Source organism: Pagrus pagrus, assembly GCF_965226575.1.
Source record: "Pagrus pagrus genome assembly, chromosome: 8".
NCBI classification, from domain to species: Eukaryota; Metazoa; Chordata; class Actinopteri; order Spariformes; family Sparidae; genus Pagrus; species Pagrus pagrus.
The window spans coordinates 29,991,864-30,016,888 of NC_140192.1; the positions used below are offsets into that span (position 1 = coordinate 29,991,864).

Genomic DNA, 25,025 nt, shown 5'->3' on the forward strand with positions numbered 1-25,025 from the left:
CTTCCAGTGGACACTGAAACTGTGACAGAGGCCTGTGAGCTGGGGAGCAGCTAGAATGTGATGCAGTGTACACAGACAGATTTATTAATGCACATGGATTGCAAATCTGTGGGCAAAGATTATTAATTGAAGAGGACAGTTTATAAACCATGTGCACAGATTTGTAAATGAAGAGTACAGATGTCTCTTTATTTTCTCAGCTGCCACTCTCCTCCAGCTCCTAAGAAAAATGTGTTTGTCTTTAGCTGCTAGATAATTCGCTAAGTTCACGTACTATCTTTGGCTGTCTGCTGTTTGGTACTATGGCAGCACAATACTTAACGATAAACGAAAGAGATTGTAACTGTGCCATCTCCACTAGTTAGGCAGGTCAGACCATCACCAAGTTCTAACTATTCAGATTTTTCTGTACATTCTGATTGAGTCAAGACAAAATTCATACCGGTCTGAACAAAACAAAACAACATGAAAGCAGCATCATGTCAGTAGTAGTGTCTGTAAGTTGAGCTCACATGGCCAGTTTTGGTCTTGTGGAACTCCTCCTGATGTCTGTCCTTCAGCATGCTGTCCACCACGCCACTGCGCTGCCACACATCGAATAAAGTCATCCCGTGTTGGTATCCCACCTCCTACAGCCACAGTGAGGGAGGGTTAGAGTGAACTTCAAAACCATCAGATGGTACAGACATGGGGAATAGCACTGAGGAGCTTAGGGGAAACTCACGGCGATCTCATCGAACTTGCCAAAATCCAGCGTGCCATAGTGGTCGATGGGCGGCCGGATGTATTCACAGTATTCACTATCTCTGACCAGTTCCAGCTGCCGCACACAGCAGACGTACGCAAGCCGGGTTTGGATCTCTGCCATGTTCAGGACCTGGAGAGTTTAATTAGTTACCTTTAAAGCAACATTATGTAAGACATTGTAGTTTTTGCAACTTGGCTGCCCTACAGTTTCAGAGTGGAATACTCTGCCAACAGCTAAGGGCCAGTCTGAGGTTTACTCTTGCTCTGTCACCGTCTCTTTATCGCTTCTTAGCTCGCTCCATCAACTCCCTCTTCAGTCTCTTCACCTCTGCCATCATGTCCATACTGACGCACTTCTCGGGGGAGATTGTACCTGCTCAACCGAAGTAACATGGTGCAAGAACAGGCATTCGGGGTGTGGAGTGCGTATGACGGAAGCACCATCCCCCTATTAGAAGTCAGTGTACCATTAAAATGATTTTGAAGCTGTTATTCAAATTATAGTAATTGCATAATGTTGCTTAAACAAAGGTATGAAGGTCATTACATTACTGATATTCAGTATCTCTAGATTTTACAGTTGTCATATGGATTCTCTCCATGCTTTTTCAGCAGGTGAAAAGCTTTAACCACACATCTGTGCATTATTTTTGGTAAATGGCCACAAGAATAACAAAAGAGGAAGTCAGAAATTACTGTTTACCTTCACTTTCTCAGCAAGAGGGTTGAAGCGTTTCCACAGCAGCCACCACCCATTCAGGGAGTCCCCATAGTTGGTCAGGTTGGTTTCATCCCGACTTCCAACATCAATAGCAATCACAACCTTAGCCCCCATGGAGCGAGCCACATCGGCTTGATAGCAAAATGAGAAAAACACATTTAATTTAGGGTCTAAATGCCCTGATATCCTGCTCTCAGTCAGCTTCTTATTATGAGCCATGTGGCCTGACATGATCAGGAAACTTTCTGCTGAAGTTAGACACAGTTTGGGTAATTTCACATGAGAGACTTTTTCTTTGCTATGTTGCCTGTCAATCAGAGCATTTACACAATGTTCCCATAGGGCTGATGATTTAGATTAGCTGAGGGGTTTTCTCTTAGTAAATGTGAATCGGGGATGTGAATGAATATTCAAGTGTGCTTTAAAAGGGGAATTCCACCCAGTGCTCAGGTCTTGCCACTCAGCAGCGACCTTGGCAATGCCCCCTGGAGGTTATTTCAGGTAAACAGTACCAGGACCCTATCTAAATGAATGGTGAGAGAGCCAGAACTTTACTTTTAATGGTCACCTGGACATGAAAACGGCATGTATAGAATCACCAGTCAAATCTGATGAAAAAAACAAAAAGAAAACACTTTTCACAGTGACTTTCCCCAAAATAAGGTTTAAAACACTTTTCCCCACTGTTATACCAACGTCTTGTAAAGCTCAGAGTGTCGTGATGTGATGCCTTCAGCTCAGCCCGCCACAGCTCTTGAACAACAGCAAGTTTATTGTCTAATGTTTGAATAAGATCACTTTTCTTGGTAATCCGGTGTATTAGTGTGATATCCTCCTCTTCCATGCCTAGCAGAAGTCCATCTGCAGCTGCACTGAGTTGGTTGAAACTGTCCTTAATCTCAACTGTGTGCTCATGTCAGCACAACAGCATGATTGTTTGATATGATTCAGCTGTAAAAGGGCAGTTGATTGGCTTTTGGGGGAATGGGGCAGGATATGTGTCATCTTTGACACATCTTTGGCATTACTGACTTTTCTCTGTGCTTTAAGTGCTTTAAGTGGTTTGTCACTCATTTATGTCTCCATTACTACTACACATGTGAAAACAAGTTCTACAAAGCCTTCTGTATCACCAGAGAGAGCTGAGAGACAATTAGTGAATCTATTTCTTGTTACAGAATATATGATTCCCACTCATATGACTCACAGGAGTCATGCTGTTAAGTCCAGTACCAGCCTCACTACCAATGTTTCTTACCAGGCAGGTTGTTGATGTACCCTCCGTCCATGAGCAAGTGTCCATCTTTGGGATCACAGAGAGGTGGCAGGTAACCAGACAGTGACATGCTGGCCCTGACATAGCGCCACAACGAGCCTGAAGAGGAGAGACGGTGTGAGAGTCACAGTATCAGTATCAGAACATGCTTTATAACCAAAATTATCATGGGACCATAGCAGTGTTAATATTTTTGTTAATGTTGTTGACATTTGCTTTGCTGCCCATTTTTCTCCATTCTTTTGATTCATTTCATACAAAAAAGTACCAAGTCTTTTTTTTTTTGTTATTGTTTGTAAAAATGTCTGTCAGAGCGGTGAGTTGCACAGACCATCAGTGTGAGCTCTCATGGAAGAAGCTGTGATATCAGTTGTAATGTTGAAATACGGCAGCCACAGGTCCTAGCAAAGGAGAAGTAATGAAAACATCTGTAATTAATTATGAGACCATTATTACTGAAAGACACAACTGCACAAGTGCTCTCTCTTTGTAACAAATATAACACTTGTATTTGATGCCAGATATTCTTGTTTTGTCCCACTGAAATATGCTTATTTTATTATTATAATTATAGTTATTATTCTATTTATTTATTTATTTATTTATTTATGACATTTATTAGTTATTAATTATTATTCTCACAGAACATGTAATGTAAAGTACAGCACACAGTGAGTGCTCACCTCAGGTGTGAAATAAATAAATAAATAATAAAAAAAAAATGTTCATGTGTGCCACATGAATTCCAATGCTGCTCTTACTCTTGGTCTTTCTGGAGAACTTGTTTCAGAGAAACCCCGAACCTTACCTCTATCTGTTTGTCCTTGAAGACAGAGCTAACGCTGGAGTTAAAGGAAGCTCCAGAAAACATGGAGGTAACAGGGTAGGTCAGATCCAAGATCTTCTTAAAGTAAGAGGTCATATCCTGAGAAAGGAAAGAAGTTACAAGTGATACATATGTATACTGATAGGTAAGGAATGAGACATTCTGACATGTCATGTATAGAATCTCTCCTCAGTATAATGTCAACACACCATAGCCCACTCACGAGCCCGGACCCTCATGCGACTGTTGCTCTTCTCCTCAGCGTACAGTGCTCCCATGAAGGAGCCGATGGAGGTGCCGCCCACCATGTCGATAGGGATCCCCGCCTCATTCAGCGCTCGCAGGATGCCAACCTGAGAGCAACCCCTGAAAAGAGACAGGGGTATCCATCAGATAACATCACACATGATGTGTGACATCACATTTTCTTTAAACACTATCAAAAAATGTTTATTTTAACAAGTCCATCAGTCTCGTATTTACAGTCTGATTTCTTTAAAGATACTGAAAAATCTGCCTGTAGTGAGGTGCATGGGTTTCCAAAGGAGTCTGACTTTTTTATAATTACTTTGAGATCTAATTTGGCAAATCTCTCCAGTAAAAACGTGTGAAAACGTTTCAGCTGTGTTAAATTTAAATGACTTGTTAAAATTGGAAACAAAGTGGTTTACAGAGCCACAGGTGCACAGATACAGTAGGTGGCACCAACCACACAAACCCAATCAAACAATGGAGGCAAGGAGGAATCGATTGGTGCAGTAAACATCCTAAGAAAGTGGCATATACAGTATGAAAAGCATCAGAACTGCCTTAGTCAACACAGGTCTAACAGGTGCCTCAGGTCAGAGCTGAGAGGAACACAGTCCCTACCTTGTCAGAGCTCCAGGACAAGCCAGAGCAGTGAGGAAAAGAAACAGATCGATCAGCATAGAAATAATCAGAGTACACCTGATTATTGGAATATACTGCACATGTTTTGTGAATTGGTTATCAACTGTTTGCTTCTTAGAGATTGATGCATTTAGTTTTTTCTTTCACATCTATCATTCAAACGTTAGGCTGCTAAAGGAAGACACCTGCCACACTGATGAACAGTCACTTTCTGCCGTTCACTGGTGTCACACTTCAAGATTTCAGTTCTCTAATATGGGGAATATGAATATGTATTTGTATATAATGCTAAAGTACCTGGCGCCCCCTCCACCCAGCACAAGGGCGATGCTGTTTCCTGTCAGGATCCTGGCCAGACGAGAGAAGTCGGAATGACGATCTGGACACTTTTCAAACACGCGCTGGTACAACTCTCTCTGAAAACCAAACACACAAACAGAAATGACACATTTGCTAAGTGCCGAGATATGGCCATAAAAGACTCTGTGGGTAGGTGCACAGTACCAGCTTAGGTAAACTCCTCTTGGAGAAGACTCTGCGGGGGCAGGACAGGTGATGGTGTCTGGAGATCCAGCTCCGCATGTTCAGCCACTCGGCTGTCCCTTTGGGCGGTGGGCCGTCCTCTCTGTGCAGCAACACCAGTTGCTTCTGAGCACGAACTGAACTTCCCTCCAACATCCGCTCCAACTACAGGCGGAGAAGAGCAATGAGAAGCAGGAATCCTCTACTCAGCTCATCACAGGGACCCATTGCAGAAAGGAGGTTTCACAAATACTATGAAGGTGTGGCTGAAGTCAACAAGTGAACAGTCTCATCATAACAGATTTGTATTCAAACACTTCAGACACAGCTGCCGTTTCTACTCTAAAAAGTTAAGTGGTAGCTTCAGAAGAGTTGGCCTCATTAGCTACAGAATCTAAAAGTCTGTATTGACTAACTAAGCTCATATAGCAAAGAAACTGCTGAGTGCTGGGACCTTGCAGCCTTTATTCATGGTGCTTCAACAAAAGTTTTGAGGTAGGCAGGTCTTACAGCCTGAGGACAGAAGCTGCTCTGTAGTCTAGTGGTACTAAAACAAAGTTTACTTGATTTCACCATTTTCTTCATCTTTTTTCCAAAGGGGCTGCCAGAATAAAAACATTAAAGTACCTTTAATACACTTCATTTCTGATTTATTAGTCCTGGTTTCACGCATTTGCTTACTATTTAGACCTTCAAAGAACGTGTCACTTTAAAAGGGTTTAAAATAAGTTTTGATTTGAGAGAATGTTTTGAAGCTAAGGCATTGTTGGGACACGCACCAATACTCCAGTCCCACTGTGGGTCTGAGGCTCATGTGTATTAGCACTACAGTTGACTGATAATGGATTTTGCATCACTTCATATTAATGCAGAAACTGATATCAGGGAGTAAAGAATTCTGATACTGACATACCGGCCAGTATACACACACTCTATTGTGAAGTATGCAGATGACACCACCATCATCGGCTGCATTACAAACAACAGTGAAGTTCATATCGGGAGGAAATCAACAGCCTTGCAGAGAGAACAATCTACTGCACACTGACAGCAAAACCAAGAAGCTGATTGTTGATTTTAGAAAAAAGGAGGCAAAGACACACACCCCTGTCTACATCAGTGGGGCTGAGGTGGAGCAGGTGAACAGTTATAGGTTTCTTGAAATTACCATCAATGGAGCCCATCTTCATCACCACCCTGCTTTAAAACAACACAGACAAGGCTTTGCTTCCTACGGGAACTTAGGAAGGCTAAATTGCGGAAAATATAAATATACTTTTAAAGAGGAGCAATAGAAAGCATCCTGACTGGAAACATCTCAAACTGGCATGGTTCATCACGGCCCAGGACAGGAAGGCTCTACAACCGGTGATTAAAACCACTCAGAGCATCACTGGTACCATCTACAAAGCATCAGTGAAGTGAGATGTCTGCACAGAGCCCAAAGATACTAAAAGACAACAGCCACCCAGCCAGTCTGTTCACCCTGCTGCCATCTGACAACAGATACAGAAGTGTTTGCTGCCACCAGACTACAGAGCAGCTTCTGTCTTCCATTCCTTTATTTTTCTTTCTGTAAATAAAAAAAACAGAAAACAGGTGTGAGTGAATTTACACTGACCTCACCCACAGTGGGCTCCTGCTCACCAAGTCCCACAATGATGATGCAGTCAGCCTGGCGGATGCAGCGCTGGGTCCAGGGTGTGAGGCCAGAGTCAGACTGGTAGAGGACGATGCGATGAATGTCTTCCTGCTGCCCGAGCCAGCTGGACAGACGATACTCGTGGACACTTTCAGAGATAAGGCACAAAAATCAGCCTGTTTACAACATAACACCCGGTACTGTATTTATATAACTGTTCACTGTATATAACTGTGTATTGTATTAGTGTGGAAATTGCATCTCAATCAATGTCTTGTTTTCAGAAAGAATCATTCATAACCAACAATACCTCATAAGACACAAACAAACCTGAACACACGACTCGTATATTTACAATTCATTCACTTTAACAACAGTCTACCTGTCCAGAGCAGCAGAGCCTAGTCGCTGTTTGATGATGTCACTGGTCAGGAGTAGAGTGGGGCCTTCAGAAAACAGAAACACATTTTCAAAAAGAAACCTACAGTGTTGGTGTGAATCAAAGTGTAGTAGAATGTATAATGGTGCAGATTATAGAGTCGATCCTCCCAACCCATGAAAGCAGATAGGTACAGTCAGTGTTTGCAAAGGAATTTTCCTTGTGACACACTGTTAGTAGTAAGGATTTAGAAATGCGTGTTTGAACTTGTATGTCGTCTTTATTTTGTGTCTAATCATCAGCAGTAGCTTGGTTATGCCTTGTACTTGGACTGTACACACACTAGCTACACAATAGAAGCTACAATATCAAATTCATTTTGGTCTTGGCCTACATCAACAACAGTGTAACATTATGAAGACGTTCATTAAAGGAAAACTGTTCAACCAGTTTTGCATCATCACAGTGTGGGTAGTAAATAATTACTTTATTTCCATTGTACTTTTTACAACACACAGTGAAGAAGTGCTTCACATATAGGATGCACACACACACACACACACACACACACACACACACACACACACACACACACACATACTGTACATACAGATATACATTCATACACAAACACAGGCATGATGCGCGGACAGGAATGTAGCACAAGACTAGAAATATACATAAGTATGGCAAAATGGGAATTTATAAAAGCGCTAACCCACAGAAGTGAGTTTTCAGCAGCCGTTTAAAACTGACTACAGATTTGGCCAATCTGATGGACTGGGGACGGTTGTTCCAAAACTCAGGTGATGCCATCGCAAATGCACGGTCACCTCTGGATTTGAAATACAAACAGGGGACAGATTAAAGGCCTCTATCAAATGATCGGGGAGGACGAATGCTTAAATAAGGGCTCAGTAATTCTGTTTAGTATGCAGGTCCCAGGCCATGCAGGGCCTTGTATGTAATTAATCAAATTTAGAATTTGATTCTGTGTTTTTCTGGAAGCCAATGAAGAGAGGCAGCAATTGGGTTCATATGGGACTGGTAACAGCCTAGCTGCTGCATAATATGAATAAGTACTTTATTTGAATATGTGAGTGAGTGTGTGTGTGTGTGTGTGTGTGTGTGTGTGTGTGTGTGTGTACCAATGCCACTGAGTGCGTGCTGCAGCTCCAAAGTAAAGGCAGTGAGGGGAACCTCCTCAGACACAGGCAGGATGGCCACAGTGGACAGGTTGGAGACTGGATTCCCAGCATCCCACTTACTGGTGGGGGTGTGGAGAGCCAGAGTACGAGCTGCAAGGAAGAAGAGTTTTCCTCATTGTATATTTTAGACAGAAAAGAACATACAGTCAAATAGTGTTTACTGTAAATACAGTATATGCTTCTTTATACTCTGTCTTGCATTTATCTTGATTTGTATCTCACTCATTTCACACTGAAATACGACACATTTTAGTGTTTTGTGTTTTATATCACAGTGGCTGGCACATGTTTACATTACTCAGCCAGTTAACACTTAAGAATCAACTTGATCTTCACATGATAACTGGTGATGTTCCTATCATTGGTGGATTAAATAAATTCAGGCCCATGCTGACACACACTAACAAAAATGGTGTGCAATTACCAGCCAGAGGTCCATTGACCTGCTGCATGTTGCCCAGGATCTTCTGTCCCAGCAGATGAATCAGCCTGGTGACAACCTGAGGATACCTCCTCTTGATGGAGTTCAGCGCTCCTTCAGGTAGCTTGGCCAGCTCAGAGTCCCTGACAGCGTGGACCGTGGTGGCTCTGTTCATGTGGGTCAGGGCCTCAACCTGGACAATACACACAACAGCTTTGTGATGCCTAAAGTATGTTTCCCTGAGCAGTCTGTCTTCAGATTGTGATTTCCTTTTTCTCAAACAGTATCTGAGCACTCACCACACCAATTAGATCCCCACGGCCATACTCTCCAGCCAGCTCCTTCTTCCCATCATCCTTTGCAATGACAGAGCGCAATCGGCCACTGAGGACAATGAAGGTGCTATCTGACTTGTCTCCCTGTCTAAAATCGGAAAACAACAAAGTTATCTCATGTAGTTATAATTCTTTTTATTTCACATATACAGATTTACACAGATCAGCCACAACTTTAAACCCCCCCACTTAATATTGTGCATGTTCCCCTTGTGCAACCAAGTCAGCTCCGACCAGTGTAATGGGTCCACAACAGTGTTTGGGTGCGTAGTGTGTGTCCAAAGTTTCACGGCATAACATTGCATTGTTGCAATTGTTTTTTTGAGGGCATTTCAGCTATACTGGACAGATTGCGAGTTAAGACCCCTTAAAAAAGAAGGGGGCACAACCTGCCACAAAGGTAACTGGCTGGAATTAAACTGATGTAATGGATATTGATTCAATAAGAAACCCTTCAGTGACTCTGCAGAGTAGATACCTGTAGACAGCACGGCCAGCCTCTACAGCCATCCAGTCCAGGGCAAAGTCAATCTGTCTGACAAATGGTGACACCCTCTTCACCACAGTGTGAGCTACATTCAGCACCACCCTGGGCTCCTCACGCATTATCCTGCAAAGTTGACAAGAAAGATTTGTTTGCATCCCAGTGGTGTGATGAACCCCAAAGAAATGACTCAATGTTTGATGTGTGAGCTTGATCCTACTCATAAAAGTGGGCCTTGGATATGGAGAGGAAGGTGCAGTCTCTGTGAGCCCGAACAGTGAAAATAAGGGGCTCCCCCGTGAGAACAGCCAGGTGACCCACCATCTCCCCTGGGTGGGTGACAAACAGCAGAGTTTCCTCCTCGCGGTCTATCATACGCTGGTAAACATGGAGCGAACCCGAGATGACAAATGCCACGCTCACATCCTGTCAGTGATGTGGAGAGAAAAAATATGAGGCATGGACAAATAAAAAATGGTTTTGATGAAAGCTGCACATCAGTTAGTCCTTAAATAGTTTTTATGGTGCTCAGGCAAATGGTGGGTTTGATTGCAGTTACAGTACTTCAATTTAGTATGTACGGGAGGGCAATATGATTTTACTCGTCAGTAATAAATAAAAATGCATTATTCCGAAAAGAGAACAAAGACAGATGTGGTTCCCTGAAGCAAAATGAGTGACTGATTTAACAGCTGTTGCTTTTGCCTTCATTGAGTGAAATCCCGTAGACTGGGTTAAGACTGGGGAAGCTGGGCACATGAGTGTATGGATGCTTTTCTTGCTTTTGTTAAGACAAAAAAAAAGAGTATCTATAGAACATTTTGAAAGCTGCGCATTTGCTGCAATCGCAATGACCACAAAAATCTTCCTGTAGCACTCAATAATATAATTAATTTCCCTAAGAAATGTTAACCCTAACCCAGAATTCCAAGTCAGATAAGCTGTTGAGACCAGGTAACTGTTCCTTTGAGCCGTCCTCTTCACTCTCTATACTACGGATTTCACTGCCTCATGAAAACAACCACGATCCAACAAAACAATTCAGTCACACTTAATTTAAAGGTTATAAACATAAGTATTGATGAATCCTTACGAGGCAAAGGAGACGCTTCATTCAATGAGAATAAAGTTCAGTTCATAGAGATTGAATTGACCGTTTAGCCGCCATCACTCACTTGTGTGACGTTAGCCATCTTCTGCAGCTTTTGTCATTTTATGATGGTTTTTAATCTAAAATCCACTCTGGTTAATGGTAATCCTTGCACAATGACCATTCAGCATGGGTAGGGTGGGTTTATTTCCGATTGACAGGGATTTTAGTTTAATGCATCTTTGCCTGATAACATACCACTTGCCATCTGCTTTGAATTTTAAATTCTACATCAAGCTTAGAGTTTACATTTCCAAACATGAAAGCAGTGTCAAATGTCAGTGTTTGCAGTGGGCTAACATGACAATAACATTATTATAAATGTTGTATACTTGCACATTTTAGTATTACATTGCCAATTTTGAGAGGGAAAAAAATTACCCACCTGAAAATATAGTAAATTATATGGTAAAATACTAAATTATTAAAATAGTAAAACAATGTAATAAGATATGAAATTATCCATAACATTTTTGATCAAGGCAAGTGCAAACATTATTACATCTTCAGCCATAATTACATTTTCAGGAAATTATTACAGTATCGGATGCTACAAGGCCAGACAGAAGTGCAAATAGTAATTATTCTGAAGTAATTTGCTACAACTGATTATGTTTAATGTGAACAACCAGGAGTTCTGTATCTCTGCTGAGTGTAGACGTATGATTACCACTTCAGAATCATGTACATCACTCACCACAAGAAAGCAGTAAGGTATGTCTAGATCGTGCAATATTTCCTGATCATGAGAAAACAAACATCAGTACCACAAATTTGAACAATGACTTTTCTGCACTTTAAAGCGGGCCAGTGTTTTCCTGCCCACACAAAGGTGTGGCTCAATTCTACACTGAGCTGTGACAGATAATGCATGACTATATATTGTGTGTGTGAGAGTGAGAAAGGGAGAGGGCGAAGTGGTGGTTTACTGTATATGCTCCTGAGAAGCCAGCACAATGAACCATTTCATCTAATGTCGAAATGTCCCTCTATTTCAAGTTCCTGGAGCAGCATTATGGGTGGTTATAAAATATTAATATGAGAGTGCATTTAGCAGAGAGCTGCTCGTATGGGTATTCTCTTGTGACTCCCCATCCAGGTCACTGGGGAGCGTCTGCCTGTTTCTCTGCCTGTCTGATTTACTCTAAATGCAACATTAAAGATCCTCTTTTATTTGGATGCTGCAGGCATGATGCTGTCTTTTCCCACTCTAAACCTATGCATATATACACACTCTACATACATACATATGTACTGTTAATAAAAATAAATAAATAATAAAATAATAAAAACCATGCACATGCACATGCACTAAATCAAAAAAGCATTGTCTTGTCTGAGGTATCTGGTCAGATCTCACTAGAGCAGCTCAGTGCATGAAGAAGTGTTTTCTCTCCTTCTCTGCTCTGTGCTGGACTGTTGTGCAACCACCTTCTACTTATTGGTTATTGACTTCCCATGAGGTGGGTGTGTGTTGTTAGATGTGTGCTATGAGTATAGGCACAGCCCTCTCAGGTCTGGGCCCCCAAGAAAAAACAGCTTTGGTCTCAGCTAGGGCTGGTGCGACACATCGGCGTAATCGACATAATCGATTATGAGAATACGGCAATTTACGTAACGTGCGGCGATGCGTTGGATTTAAGCATTGCTACCGCCATGCTCGAGTACTTGAAGCAGAAGCATCCCCGGTGCGGCAGGATTCAGTGGATCCAGCGGTGCGGCGAAGCACCACGGATTGATGTGGCAGTGTTGGAGTGTCACTCCATGGTCCGTGTGTGTGACGTGTTGGGAACCTCGCTGATCAGTTTGCCGAAAGACGAAGCTGCTATGTTGTTGGGCTACTAGCATGCTTGTCCTACTAGTGATCGTTTGTCCTCATCGACAGATTAAAAATAACAGTAAACAACCGGGATGAGGCAGCTCATTGCTGAGATTTGGGAATTCAATGTAGCTGTATCACTGTGTGGAAAACCTGGTCATTGTTTGTTAAAAGCTTCATCTGCATTCTGTGCTTTAATAACCTGTCTCACAAAGAGCAACACACTGAGGAATGTGTCAGTGTCAGCCCAACAGACTGACCTGGTCTCCCTGGTGGGCCACAACAGAGCCGGCTTTGACCTGGCGAAGATTCACTCTCCCCTCCAGCAGACTGGGATCCTGATAACATAAGAACATTTAGACACACAAAATGTCTTTTAATGGTCTGTGTGTCCAGTTATAACCACCTCACAAAACATGGATTCATTACATTTAGTTTTCCTTTTGTGGGGTCAATAAAGTTTATTTTGAAATTAACAGACAAGCAAATAAACAGACAAATGAAACAAAATAGTAGATGTTATTTAAACACTAACCTGTATTTGGATGACCTGTAACAGATCCTTTTTGGCAGCTTGGAAAATGGCATTAACCCTATTATGGCTGGCATTTCCTCCTACAGCATCACTGTAGTGGTAAACAGCAGATGGAGTCTGCTGCATTGTCACACTTTTCTTTAGAATAGACTGAGGAGACAGAGAGAGACAGAAAAGTGTAATGAGACTTTATACCTTTCAGAGAGTCACTGAACTACACACATAATACTCAGTCTATGTAAAATGCCTGTCTAAAGTGACAGGCATTAACTTGCACAGTACTTTTATGTCCATCATATTTGAGCCCTTGCTAAATGAGTTCACACAATGCTGATGAAGCCTATTACTGCTGAGTAAATCTGTCTGTATTTGTCAGTATAGTGGAGTTATTTTATCTGGTCTGTGGTGACTTTCCTGTGCTGGTAGTGATGGGTTTTATGTCAAACAGTAATGATTGGTTTGCCAGAACTGAAGGGGGAGGCAACCATAACGACAGTAGGCTACAGCAAGAAAGAGCATGGCATCATAACAGGCTGGCCACTCAGCATGCTTGTGTAGTGCGTGGCGGCTGTGCTGCAGCGTGGCTCCTGCCTGCCCTGGTTACATGGAGTTTACCTTTGATAATTATCAATAAATATAATGTGATTTTCCTTTACCACCGATTAAAGAGCGAGAAAGAGGGAGGGGGAAAGAGAGGGAGCGAGGGAGGGAAAGAAAAAGAGAGTGCACAGGAAAAAACTGCCCTTCAACTGTTGTGTGTATTCTCTTCATGTCTGTGACTTATTCTACATATATTAAAACTATAGAGAAACATTGTTACGATGTCTATGACTGTCTACAGGTCATTTTCAGGTCTATTTTGTTATGATGTCTATGACTGTCTACAGGTCATTTTCAGGTCTATTTTTGCTCAGAACCACGCACACGTCGCGGTAAATATAGGTAAAACTCTTAATCTGTAGCTCGACTCATGCATCCAATGTGGCCGGTCTAACCTGTAAACAAGGACGGCGAAATGAAAAGCCAGAGGTAACACCATGCAACAGCACTGCACACGCATCCAGTGTGTCCAGCCTGTGTTTGTAATTGCCATTGCTGCCAAAAGGGGGAGACTTGTGCACTGCAGGTTGTAACTTGTTGCTCAAATTATGATTTTAATTAGGCTCAGTCTAGGCCAAGCCCCCAAAGTTGCATTTTTACAGCTGTTAATTCAGTTTCTAAAACTCTTTCCCTTCTCATTAGCAGCTTCAGAACAATGTTGGAAAGCAACACATTATGAGCCATGTTTCCCTCTATCTTATCATTTGTTGGTCACTGACTGTTACCATGGACAAATGGCTCTTCAGAAATAGCCTGGGAGTAGGGTGGCTACCTCATCAGGCATAAAATAAAATCAATCCTCGTTTCTGTAAAGCTGTCTGACTTGCATTTGACTAGTCTAAGAACAAATTAAGACTGGCCCGACACTCCAGACTTGTACAATATACACTTTTGAAATTGGCCCAAATGTTCAAAATCTGGATTCAAGCCAGAAGTAAGAAAATTCTTATGCAGAGACCTTCATCGGACTGTGAGGCGTCACCTCCTCCTTGGCAACTCTAGCCCGTTCATATACTCTGTTGAGGTCAGCTGACATGTCACCTGCAAGATGCAAAAAGTTGACAGTCATTATATTGATTAGTATCAGCAACAATAATGATTGACTCTGTATCAGTTACTATGGCCAGATGGACAAGCATCTCCCTCTGCCAATATGTCACAGAGGCTACAGTAGTTCTGAAGCCTGTATTGCTGCTGTTGATCAGAAATGTTGTGGAAGCCTTTCCTTGCTTGTAAACCTAATTTCCCTTCGGGGATTAATAAAGTTGTCTTTGTCTGTCTGTCTGTCTGTCTGAACTTTATTTCCGGATTGCTGCTTAAAGAATTCATACTGTTTGATTCTGGTTTGGCAACTTGTTTGTCGGCTTCTGTCAATGTAAGAGGTTGTAATCCTTTGATAAATCCTTTGACTTACATAACAGACACTGCATATAAGAACATTAGCGATAACATTGTAAAGTGAGAAGTTACTGGTGATTTGGTTTTATAATGGCAGCAAGTTACTAATGTTGAAAACAGGGTTGGAACCGATTCCAAATTTCCAATAAACCGTGGATTCGATATGACGTGTGCGTTTCAATTCTGCTTGTAAGTTCCTAACTTATGCATATTTAAGTCTTGCTCCCGAGTGAACTGCAGTGAGCATTTTAAAGTCCCTAAAATTTGTACTTATCTGCCAGGACCTGCTGCGTGGACCTGACATGACGTCATTAAGCAGTACGTCAACAAGGCATGTGATAAGACGAGACACTTCTGTTTACATCCCGGACATGGCTGACCGCTGCAAACACTTGAAAGTTTGGCCTAACTACACTAAAAAATATAAGGACACAGCAAAATGCAGCACCTGCAGTAAAGATTTTTCGTGCAAGGGAGGAAGTACCTCCAATATGACAAAGCATTTAATTCAACACGGCGTGAATCTGAAGGAATGCACCGTGTTCGATGTGTCTACAAATTATTCTAATATTTCTCTTAGATACGAGTTCAGAGAGCACCTCTCCAACTCCGGTTCATCATCCCAGAGACCCCCCTCTAGTCCAGAAACTCCTGTACTCCTTTACATTAGCTTCAGCTCATTAGATGAAAATCATACTACAAAGTTTCTAAATGTTTTTCTTAAAATATCCTGCCAACTTTTTTATACATGTTCCAGGGCCCTCTATTAAAAAGTATTATTACAAAAAAGTATTTTAGTTATATTTAGATAAGCATGTAGCATGCAGAACTGTCATTGTTTACTGAATTATATACAGTATGACCTATTGAGACAAGAAAGGCACAACTATTCAAAATATATATCTATGTATATGTATAAAAATTATTGTGTGTGTATATACTGTACCTGTAACAGCCATGGGGGTGGAGAGAGAGCGAGATTTCTTGTATTTGAATGTGGACGTGTCAGAATGGCCAGACTTTTCTGAAAATCTGCAATCTGAATAAAGATAACACAGATTTAGAAAAAAAAAATACTACACACAAATTGCTGTACACACATTACTACACACACATTACTGCAGCCCTGAAATGTTGACAGAATGCTGTTGTTTCTGACCTGCGTCAGCTTTTTCAGAGCCCAGATCATCAGAGTGGGAAGGCTGCCTGCGGAGGCCTCTGTGTGGATGAGCCTCACCCAGAACATTGGCCACTGACACCAGTGAGATGGCTTGGCTCTCCTGTAACACACACGTCAAAAAATATTTATTAATAACATCTCTTCTTTTATAAACCTCCTTTTACTAAATATGGACTAAGATTAAACTAGAAAAGGGTCATTCTTTTTCGATATTGAATGTGGCCCACTGTGACATGATGGATATGAAGTATGAAGAGTAACACATACACCGTACATATTCTAAGATGAATGCAACATTTACAAAAAAAGGTCAATATAAAAAGGTTGACATTCTCTAAATAATTCTATAAAAGGTATTTATTAATATGTAAGTGGAACATGACCATGAAGATATTGCCTCTTATCACCAAACATCAGCTTGATTTGCTCAAGTGGCCCCACCGTGTATTTGTACTGTAGGCCTGCCACTGATTGGACAGGGAATAAAAGCACTTCTTGCAACTGAGAGTAAGTAAGCACAAGGAAACACTCAAAGCCTTTTAGAAAAGGAGTTTGAAGAAGCAGGCTCACTATGATGCCCTCTGTCTTGGAGGCTCACCTGGCTAATCTCTGTGGGCAGCTGGTAGACCTGTGAGGGCTGCCAGCTGATTACAGGGAAATTCCAACATTTTTAAACCTGGGCCGAGAATATTTAATAGTTAACCACAAGCCTCGTTTTTGAGGAGAGGTCTGTGGACTTGTGTTTCTGGTGACAAAGCTGGTGTTAACTTTAGGTTGATAAATTATAACTGCTAGTAGTAGAACCTTGCATGGATTCCTTACTGGTCACATTCTATTATTAATGGATCAAAAATATACATATAGTAATTCGACAGAATCAGTGAAGTTCAACTAAAGTTGTTGGCTTTCTGGCACGGACTTGTTTCATCAGCACAGTCCACATGTTCTCGATGGGGTCCAGGTCAGGACTTGGGAAGACCATTCCAAATCCTCCATTCTAGCCTGATTCAGCCATTCCTTTACCACTTTTGATGTGTGTTTGGGATCATTGTCCTGTTGGAACACCCAACTGCACCCAAGAGCCAATCTGATGATTTTAGGTTTTCCTGAGAATTTGGAGATAATCCTCCTTCTTCATTATTCCATTTACTTTCTTTAGAGCAGCAGATCCCACAGCATAATACTACCAGCACCATGGTTGACAGTAGGTGTGGTGTTCTCTGGGTTAAAGGCCTCACCTTCTCTCCTCCAGACATATTGCTGCTTATTGTGGTCAAACAACTCAGTTTATGTTTCATGTGACCACAGAGGTTTCCTCCAGAAGGTTTTTTCTTTGTCCATGTGATCAGCAGCAAACTTCAGTCCAGCTTTAAGGTGTAGCGTCTGGATTAAGGGCCTCTCTCTAACACGGCAGCCTCTCAGCTCATGTTGATGTAAAACACACTTGACTGTGGACACAGTGGCTTCTAATTCATTGCAGTCTTGCTTTTTGGTGTTTTTTGGTTGACTCTTGACCATCCTGACCAGTATTCTCTCAGCAGCAGGTGATAGTTTGTGTTTTCTTCCTGGCAGTGACACAACTGTGCCATGCACTTTATGGACCTGTAACTGCTTTGAAATGGCTCCATGTGACTTTCCTGACTTGTTACTGGCTCAATAACGAGCTCTTTCAGATCTTTAGACTTTCCCATTGTAGTGTTTGTGGCCATGCTACAAAGGGTGAGGGCTTGATTCACACAACTTTCTATAATCACCAAAACTGATTGTTCAAGTTACTGAATGTATATTTCTGATCCAGCAGATTTGGTCACATTTTCAGAAGACCTATAATAAATTCATTATTGAACCAAACTTCATGAATGGTTTTGTGACAAAGTAGTTTGTGTTCCACTCGTTCGTCACAGAAACATGAGAGTTGTAGAAATCATTGGAACTGAAGACTGCCATGACATACATGTTCTTTAAAAGTGGATGTAAACTTTTGACCATGACTGTAGGTATATTATAAAATAAATCCATCCACAGATTTAAATCATTCTTATCATTTTGACTGAACTTTGATAAATTACAATACCGTTGCATTCTCTCTGCAGTTATTACACCTTGGTATGGGACAAGTATTATTTGTTGACTCTTCTGTCTCTTTACTTGCCGCTTGTGGCCATCAGAGACTATTAGCTGGCTGTGGTTTGTTGTACATCTGTGCAGAATTTGGTAATTGCCATGATGTCTTGTATATACACGACCTGCTGTTAAACACCACTCACGCTCTTAATAAGGCCTCTACATTGATGCAGTGTTGCAAATCAGAGAAACAGACTGAAGCAGAGCAGCATGACCATGAAACAAAAAGAATAAAATAAGTGGGACGTCCAATAACCAATAACAGACATGCAAATATTGAGGTAAGATCATCCAAAAACATGTTTGCACAATCCATATCAGTCCAGCCACAGTGTGGAGCACAGACAGAGAAAAATAACAGTACCGGGTTGAAGAGCTCTGTGGTCAGGCCGAGGTAGTTATGTAAGGCCAGGAAGGTGACTCTTTGGAGACGCACCATGATTATCTACAGACGACAAGAGGGAAACAGGACATAGAGGAAATTCAGACGTCACTTTAAATACCAAAAAGGGGAACGGAGGCATATTGTGAAGCTTCCTGTGCTTCTGTTGCATGTTATGCACTAGCTTAAATGGTACTTGCAATGACTGGGGCTGACTTGATGAATTAATTATTTGTCTTTCTCAGTTCACACACCTGGATGACACGGACCAGAGTTTCAGGATATTTCTCAAAGACTGACTGGAAGGCTGCAGCTGGGAGACGCAGGACAGTGGAGGGAACTGCAGCTCTTGCAGACACTGTTTTGTAAGGTGCTGGATAGCCCTGTAATAGAGAATACAGCTTGTCGAGTAAGAGGATTGTAATGAAGAGTTAAAACCTTTTGCAGAGTTGAATTAGTACTACAAGACACGGTCACATATGAGGATGAAGACGTACAGTGATGATGTCCATGATACTGAGCAAACTGTGAACACTGTCTCCTGGTAGAACATCCTTCACTACAGCATCTGTACCATCCTGCAGAAAACACAAAAACAGAAGAGAAAACCAGTACTAATCCCTTGCTTAGTGTGAAATATTCTTGTGATCTCTGTGTAGGTGCTGTGGTCGGCCCTTACACTCTCATGGATGCACAGCTCCAGGCGGCCATCCTGAACCACGTAAATACTGTCATCAGTGTCCCCCGGTCGAAAGAGTCCCTCTCCCTGGTGCAGCGGGATTAGCACCATGTGACGACACAGCTCCAGGAAAAGAGGCTTCTCAAAGTGTCCGAGCACCCTGGTTACAGCATACATGTAAACACAGTGTAGTTAGATTAGCACTAATAATGATATCCACATGTCCATCAATAGTTACGAAATGTGAAAGTGACCATTTCAGAACAGTATACTTCCCAAATAATAATAATGAAACAGTTCATCTGTATCATATCCAAGATATAACAAATCTAATTCAAGTCCTAGATGTACAACAGATTCATCATAATGGTCTCTTCTATTTCTTTACTATTTTCTTACTGATGCCTCGATATGACCTACTGTACATAAGACCATCAGTGAGAAGATTGAGTATTTTTATACAGTTATAATAGTTCTTCTTAATGTCTGTCACCACTATAGATTCTGATGTATCCTGATTGAATGAAGTCACAAAAATGGAAACTACTTTTCATGGTGAAGTGCTAATAATGGATTAAGGAGTCTCGATGCCTGAAGAAAGAAGCTGCTCTGTAGTCTGGTGGTACAACGCTAAAACAAAGTTGTACTTGTTTCACCACCTGCATTTTACAGTTATTCATCCTGCACAGCTGTGTTTCAAAAAGAAAAATAGCATTCTATCTGTGGGCTGTGAGAATTCATTGTGTCATGCTGTATTAATGAAAACATCAGGGGACTGCATATAAACTGTGCTCCTGTTCATGGGGAAAATGAAAATACAGCTTGTATCTTTACTTACCTGACATTTTTCAGCATGTACAGCACCTCAGAAGGCAGGTGGGAGTTCTGCACATCAAACTCAGTCAGGTCAGCCTCCAGCAGACTGGGAGGGGGCTCCTTGGGCTGCAGGGTGGGGGGCTCCCTCCGGATGCGCAGGATCCTGACACACAAACACACAAAAAACATCAAAAGATGTTATTCATACTGAAAAGATGCACTTTATTAATTTAATTGGCAGAGTAAGTCACTCAACAAAACCCCAGCTCATAATTGTACACATTTCTCTCATCTAAATTGGAACTTATTTCTTTTTTCCCCTTAAATACACATCACTAATACACAAACCATTATTTTAAAATTCACGATGCACATTTCACAAAGCTTTCTTTCAATAATATACCTGTGTTTGTTTATTTTACTCTTTGCTCTGATCGTTTTCCTGTTCCCTGTTTCTTAGCATGCCAGCTTATCTTATTTAATGAAATAATCTTAACTCAAGGTCCACTTACTTGGACTTTGAGTCAAGATTATTTCGTCAAAGCACTGTTCAAAAGGTGAAGAATTAACTTTTAATGCTCAAGGCTTATCTTCTGTCTTCACCAAAAGCTTCAAAAAGGGACTCACTTGCGAGCTATAGACAGGACTTTGGTCCTCTTCCTCACTCTCTGCCGGGAAGCTGAGTTTGAATTAGAGGCAGGGGTTGAGGACAACGTCTGAACCTGTAAGAGGAAGGTTTGGTGTTGTATGTAAAGGTATTTGTGTCCACTAGCAACAGGACCTAATGATGGGGATGTCAACAGCTGCTCAGTCAATGTCTTCTATCTCCCCGTCCATCTGTCCAGAACTTCCAACAGAGAATGATACGATAAAAACAGCTGGCCAGCTTCGATTGTCAATGAGATGAAACACATAAAGATCCTTAAATAACCAATTAAAACAATCGATGATTAATACATATAAAGCCGTAAACCAGCTATTTATGTGTTCTGCTTGTTTGCAATGTAATTCTATATGTACTGTATATATACACCGATCAGGCATAACATTATGACCACCTGCCTAATATTTTGAAGGTTCCTCTTGTGCAGCCAAAACAGCTCTGACCTGTCAGACTGCTCAACTCTAAGTGACAATTGTCTTTTATTCTGGATACCTTGTTTCATCAAATATTTGCACTACCTAACTCAACAATGTCACTTTCAATAATTTGCACTTTCAGTATGTTTCTGTTTTTGATAATCATTATTCTTATTGTGGTATTTTTTTGATATATTTTCATATTTTAATTCTATGCTGAGCCTCTGAAACGAAATTTCATTCTGTGTTCACTTGTTGCTCACTGAATGACAATAAAGTCTGTCTAAGTCTAAGTCTAAGCATGTCAAGAGGGATTAACATGAATGCCAGCACCCAAGGTTTCCCAACATTGCATTATGATGAGATGATCAATGTTATTCACGTCACCTGTCAGTGGTTTTAATGTTGTGGCTGATCGGTGTATATATATATATGTATATATATACAGGTCCTTCTCAAAAAATTAGCATATTGTGATAAAGTTCATTATTTTCTGTAATGTACTGATAAACATTAGACTTTCATATATTTTAGATTCATTACACATAACTGAAGTAGTTCAAGCCTTTTATTGTTTGAATATTGATGATTTTGGCAAAAAAGTCAAGAAAAACCAAAAATCCCTATCTCAAAAAATTAGCATATTTCATCCGACCAATAAAAGAAAAGTGTTTTTAATACAAAAAAAGTCAACCTTCAAATAATTATGTTCAGTTATGCACTCAATACTTGGTCGGGAATCCTTCTGCAGAAATGACTGCTTCAATGCGGCGTGGCATGGAGGCAATCAGCCTGTGGCACTGCTGAGGTCTTATGGAGGCCCAGGATGCTTCGATAGCGGCCTTAAGCTCATCCAGAGTGTTGGGTCTTGCGTCTCTCAACTTTCTCTTCACAATATCCCACAGATTCTCTATGGGGTTCAGGTCAGGAGAGTTGGCAGGCCAATTGAGCACAGTAATACCATGGTCAGTAAACCATTTACCAGTGGTTTTGGCACTGTGAGCAGGTGCCAGGTCGTGCTGAAAAATGAAATCTTCATCTCCATAAAGCTTTTCAGCAGATGGAAGCATGAAGTGCTCCAAAATCTCCTGATAGCTAGCTGCATTGACCCTGCCCTTGATAAAACACAGTGGACCAACACCAGCAGCTGACATGGCACCCCAGACCATCACTGACTGTGGGTACTTGACACTGGACTTCAGGCATTTTGGCATTTCCTTCTCCCCAGTCTTCCTCCAGACTCTGGCACCTTGATTTCCGAATGACATGCAAAATTTGCTTTCATCCGAAAAAAGTACTCTGGACCACTGAGCAACAGTCCAGTGCTGCTTCTCTGTAGCCCAGGTCAGGCGCTTCTGCCGCTGTTTCTGGTTCAAAAGTGGCTTGACCTGGGGAATCCTGTAGCCCGTTTCCTGCACACGCCTGTGCACGGTGGCTCTGGATGTTTCTACTCCAGACTCAGTCCACTGCTTCCGCAGGTCCCCCAAGGTCTGGAATCGGCCCTTCTCCACAATCTTCCTCAGGGTCCAGTCACCTCTTCTCGTCGTGCAGCGTTTTCTGCCACACTTTTTCCTTCCCACAGACTTCCCACTGAGGTGCCTTGATACGGCACTCTGGGAACAGCCTATTCGTTCAGAAATTTCTTTCTGTGTCTTACCCTCTTGCTTGAGGGTGTCAATGATGGCCTTCTGGACAGCAGTCAGGTCGGCAGTCTTACCCATGATTGCGGTTTTGAGTAATGAACCAGGCTGGGAGTTTTTAAAAGCCTCAGGAATCTTTTGCAGGTGTTTCGAGTTAATTCGTTGATTCAGATGATTAGGTTAATAGCTCGTTTAGAGAACCTTTTCATGATATGCTAATTTTTTTAGATAGGAATTTTGGGTTTTCATGAGCTGTATGCCAAAATCATCAGTATTAAAACAATAAAAGACCTGAAATATTTCAGTTGGTGTGCAATGAATCTAAAATATATGAAAGTTTAATTTTTATCATTACATTATGGAAAAGAATGAACTTTATCACAATATGCTAATTTTTTGAGAAGGACCTGTATATATATATATGTATGTATATATATATATATATATATATGTCACTGGTATTTTTATTGTTCTTAACAAATGCCTGTCTTTTTCCAATCTTTAAACTGTATGTGCTAATTCATTTTGTGCCCTGATTTTTTGTGGCTACCATCGTGTGTTAGGCGAGTCATAGAGCTGAGCAGTCATTTAACAACATCTACTGGTGTTCTGAAGGTTTTTCCTGAAGACTCTTCTAACCATCTGAATAAAAACATGTTTGGTCTGCTGCATAATACTAAAGATTTTAACCCATAAATAAGCTTATGGGTTTTCAAAGGTTGATCATCTTCTGGAAAAACTGATGCTTTGCTATGTAACTCAAAAGTGATGCCAGCCACACCGCTGATGGGGAGCCAAATCAACCAGCCTCTTTAAAGGGAGGGAAAAGAAAGGATTGTGCACTGAATATAAAATGGATAAAACATTGTGGACAGTATATTATTAACTGTTAAAAAATACTGAGTGGGATGTTTAGGGATCCAGCCCACTGACCTTTCTCATGATCTTCCGGCCGTAGAACATCACCTTATCTCTCTTCCTGAAGCGATAGTGAGGAACACCGGCCTCCTCTGAAACACCAAAAATCCTCTGTAAGACCATCTGCAATCTACTGTATCATTCAATCTGTGCTCCTCATACCAGCCCTGAACTGATGTCCTGAGCTGCTGCCAGAAATGCTGCACTGTCAGAAGCTTTAATCCTTGAGAAATAACTAAAGTCAGGCACTGACTACTTGATTTCTTTTCTTTTTGCATGAACGTGGGCACTTAAAAAATACATGCAGTATTTTAAAACATTATCAGCTACTTGTACTATACCTACAAAATTAATGATACTGCTGATTTTTCAAAAAACAATAACCAGTTTAAAATGAATGCTGGTTTGAACTGCGAAGCGGTTTATGTTGTCTCTGAAACACTGACATTTGATAAAAACACCTAATATTGTAACAGTATCACTCTGACCACACTAAGTGACACATTTGGGTGTGTTTTGTACATCTTTACATACTGAACATGTGTAGATATAAATGTACTTGAAACAGAACAGGGTGCACAGTGTGCAGGGTACTGACTTGACCGTTTGTATCTTCTGTAGAGAAGAAACACAACAACTCCAAGGACAGAAACAACTGATACAGCTCCGATCAACACAGCTGTCCACTGGAAGAAAAACATACACAAGATTACAAACATTTAAATTAGCTCTATTCACTTCTTTAATTTAAAAATATATTTACATATCTAACATAAGAACCCCACCGTTTATTCCACCCACCCACATGCTTATGTGACATGTCTTTGGTAGATTGTTGTTATATGTTAAATAATACCAACACCAAAGTTCTTCATGTGTTCCCAGTACACTCTTTGCTACAGCGCACTTCAACATACAAAAAAAGCCATTTGCAAACAATGTCTCAGTCAGAGATGTCTCAGAGATGCATGATATGGATTTTTTTCAGCCGATACCAATAATATATAATTACCTGCTTCTCATGGCCAACAGTGATGAGATAAACGATAATTTCACACTTTTGTATTTTAAAAAGAAGTTCAGAACTTGTAGTTTACGCACACCTGAGGGTTAGAAAGGCCCAGATATAGTGAGTAAAGGTGGATGAGTTAATATTCCATAGCTCTAATAAGATTTGTCTGTAAAAGAACAGCCCCACCGCTGCCGATATGTTTGGCTTTCTAGTCTTTGGAAATTATTTTACTTAACTTTT

At 41.1% G+C, this 25,025-nt stretch overlaps 1 protein-coding gene across 1 annotated transcript in view; it reads right to left on the reverse strand.

The window, feature by feature from the left end:
* Positions 1 to 25,025, reverse strand: part of pnpla7b (patatin-like phospholipase domain containing 7b) — a 31,004-nt gene that overhangs the window by 3,219 nt on the left and 2,760 nt on the right. Inside the window, exons 4-32 of the mRNA XM_084360294.1 lie at positions 24,372 to 24,459; positions 23,789 to 23,865; positions 20,763 to 20,857; positions 20,158 to 20,298; positions 19,320 to 19,479; positions 19,138 to 19,218; positions 18,895 to 19,023; positions 18,623 to 18,703; positions 16,114 to 16,234; positions 15,901 to 15,993; positions 14,515 to 14,597; positions 12,957 to 13,106; positions 12,682 to 12,759; positions 9,673 to 9,878; positions 9,447 to 9,578; positions 8,933 to 9,056; positions 8,637 to 8,826; positions 8,153 to 8,302; positions 7,008 to 7,071; positions 6,605 to 6,773; positions 4,966 to 5,148; positions 4,759 to 4,877; positions 3,780 to 3,936; positions 3,553 to 3,669; positions 3,076 to 3,145; positions 2,727 to 2,843; positions 1,451 to 1,599; positions 725 to 877; positions 513 to 629 (exon numbers count right to left, since the gene is read on the reverse strand). Of these exons, the coding sequence (XP_084216420.1) occupies positions 513 to 629; positions 725 to 877; positions 1,451 to 1,599; positions 2,727 to 2,843; positions 3,076 to 3,145; positions 3,553 to 3,669; positions 3,780 to 3,936; positions 4,759 to 4,877; positions 4,966 to 5,148; positions 6,605 to 6,773; positions 7,008 to 7,071; positions 8,153 to 8,302; positions 8,637 to 8,826; positions 8,933 to 9,056; positions 9,447 to 9,578; positions 9,673 to 9,878; positions 12,682 to 12,759; positions 12,957 to 13,106; positions 14,515 to 14,597; positions 15,901 to 15,993; positions 16,114 to 16,234; positions 18,623 to 18,703; positions 18,895 to 19,023; positions 19,138 to 19,218; positions 19,320 to 19,479; positions 20,158 to 20,298; positions 20,763 to 20,857; positions 23,789 to 23,865; positions 24,372 to 24,459 (3,594 nt within the window). The remainder of the gene's footprint in view (positions 1 to 512; positions 630 to 724; positions 878 to 1,450; positions 1,600 to 2,726; positions 2,844 to 3,075; positions 3,146 to 3,552; positions 3,670 to 3,779; positions 3,937 to 4,758; positions 4,878 to 4,965; positions 5,149 to 6,604; positions 6,774 to 7,007; positions 7,072 to 8,152; positions 8,303 to 8,636; positions 8,827 to 8,932; positions 9,057 to 9,446; positions 9,579 to 9,672; positions 9,879 to 12,681; positions 12,760 to 12,956; positions 13,107 to 14,514; positions 14,598 to 15,900; positions 15,994 to 16,113; positions 16,235 to 18,622; positions 18,704 to 18,894; positions 19,024 to 19,137; positions 19,219 to 19,319; positions 19,480 to 20,157; positions 20,299 to 20,762; positions 20,858 to 23,788; positions 23,866 to 24,371; positions 24,460 to 25,025) is intronic.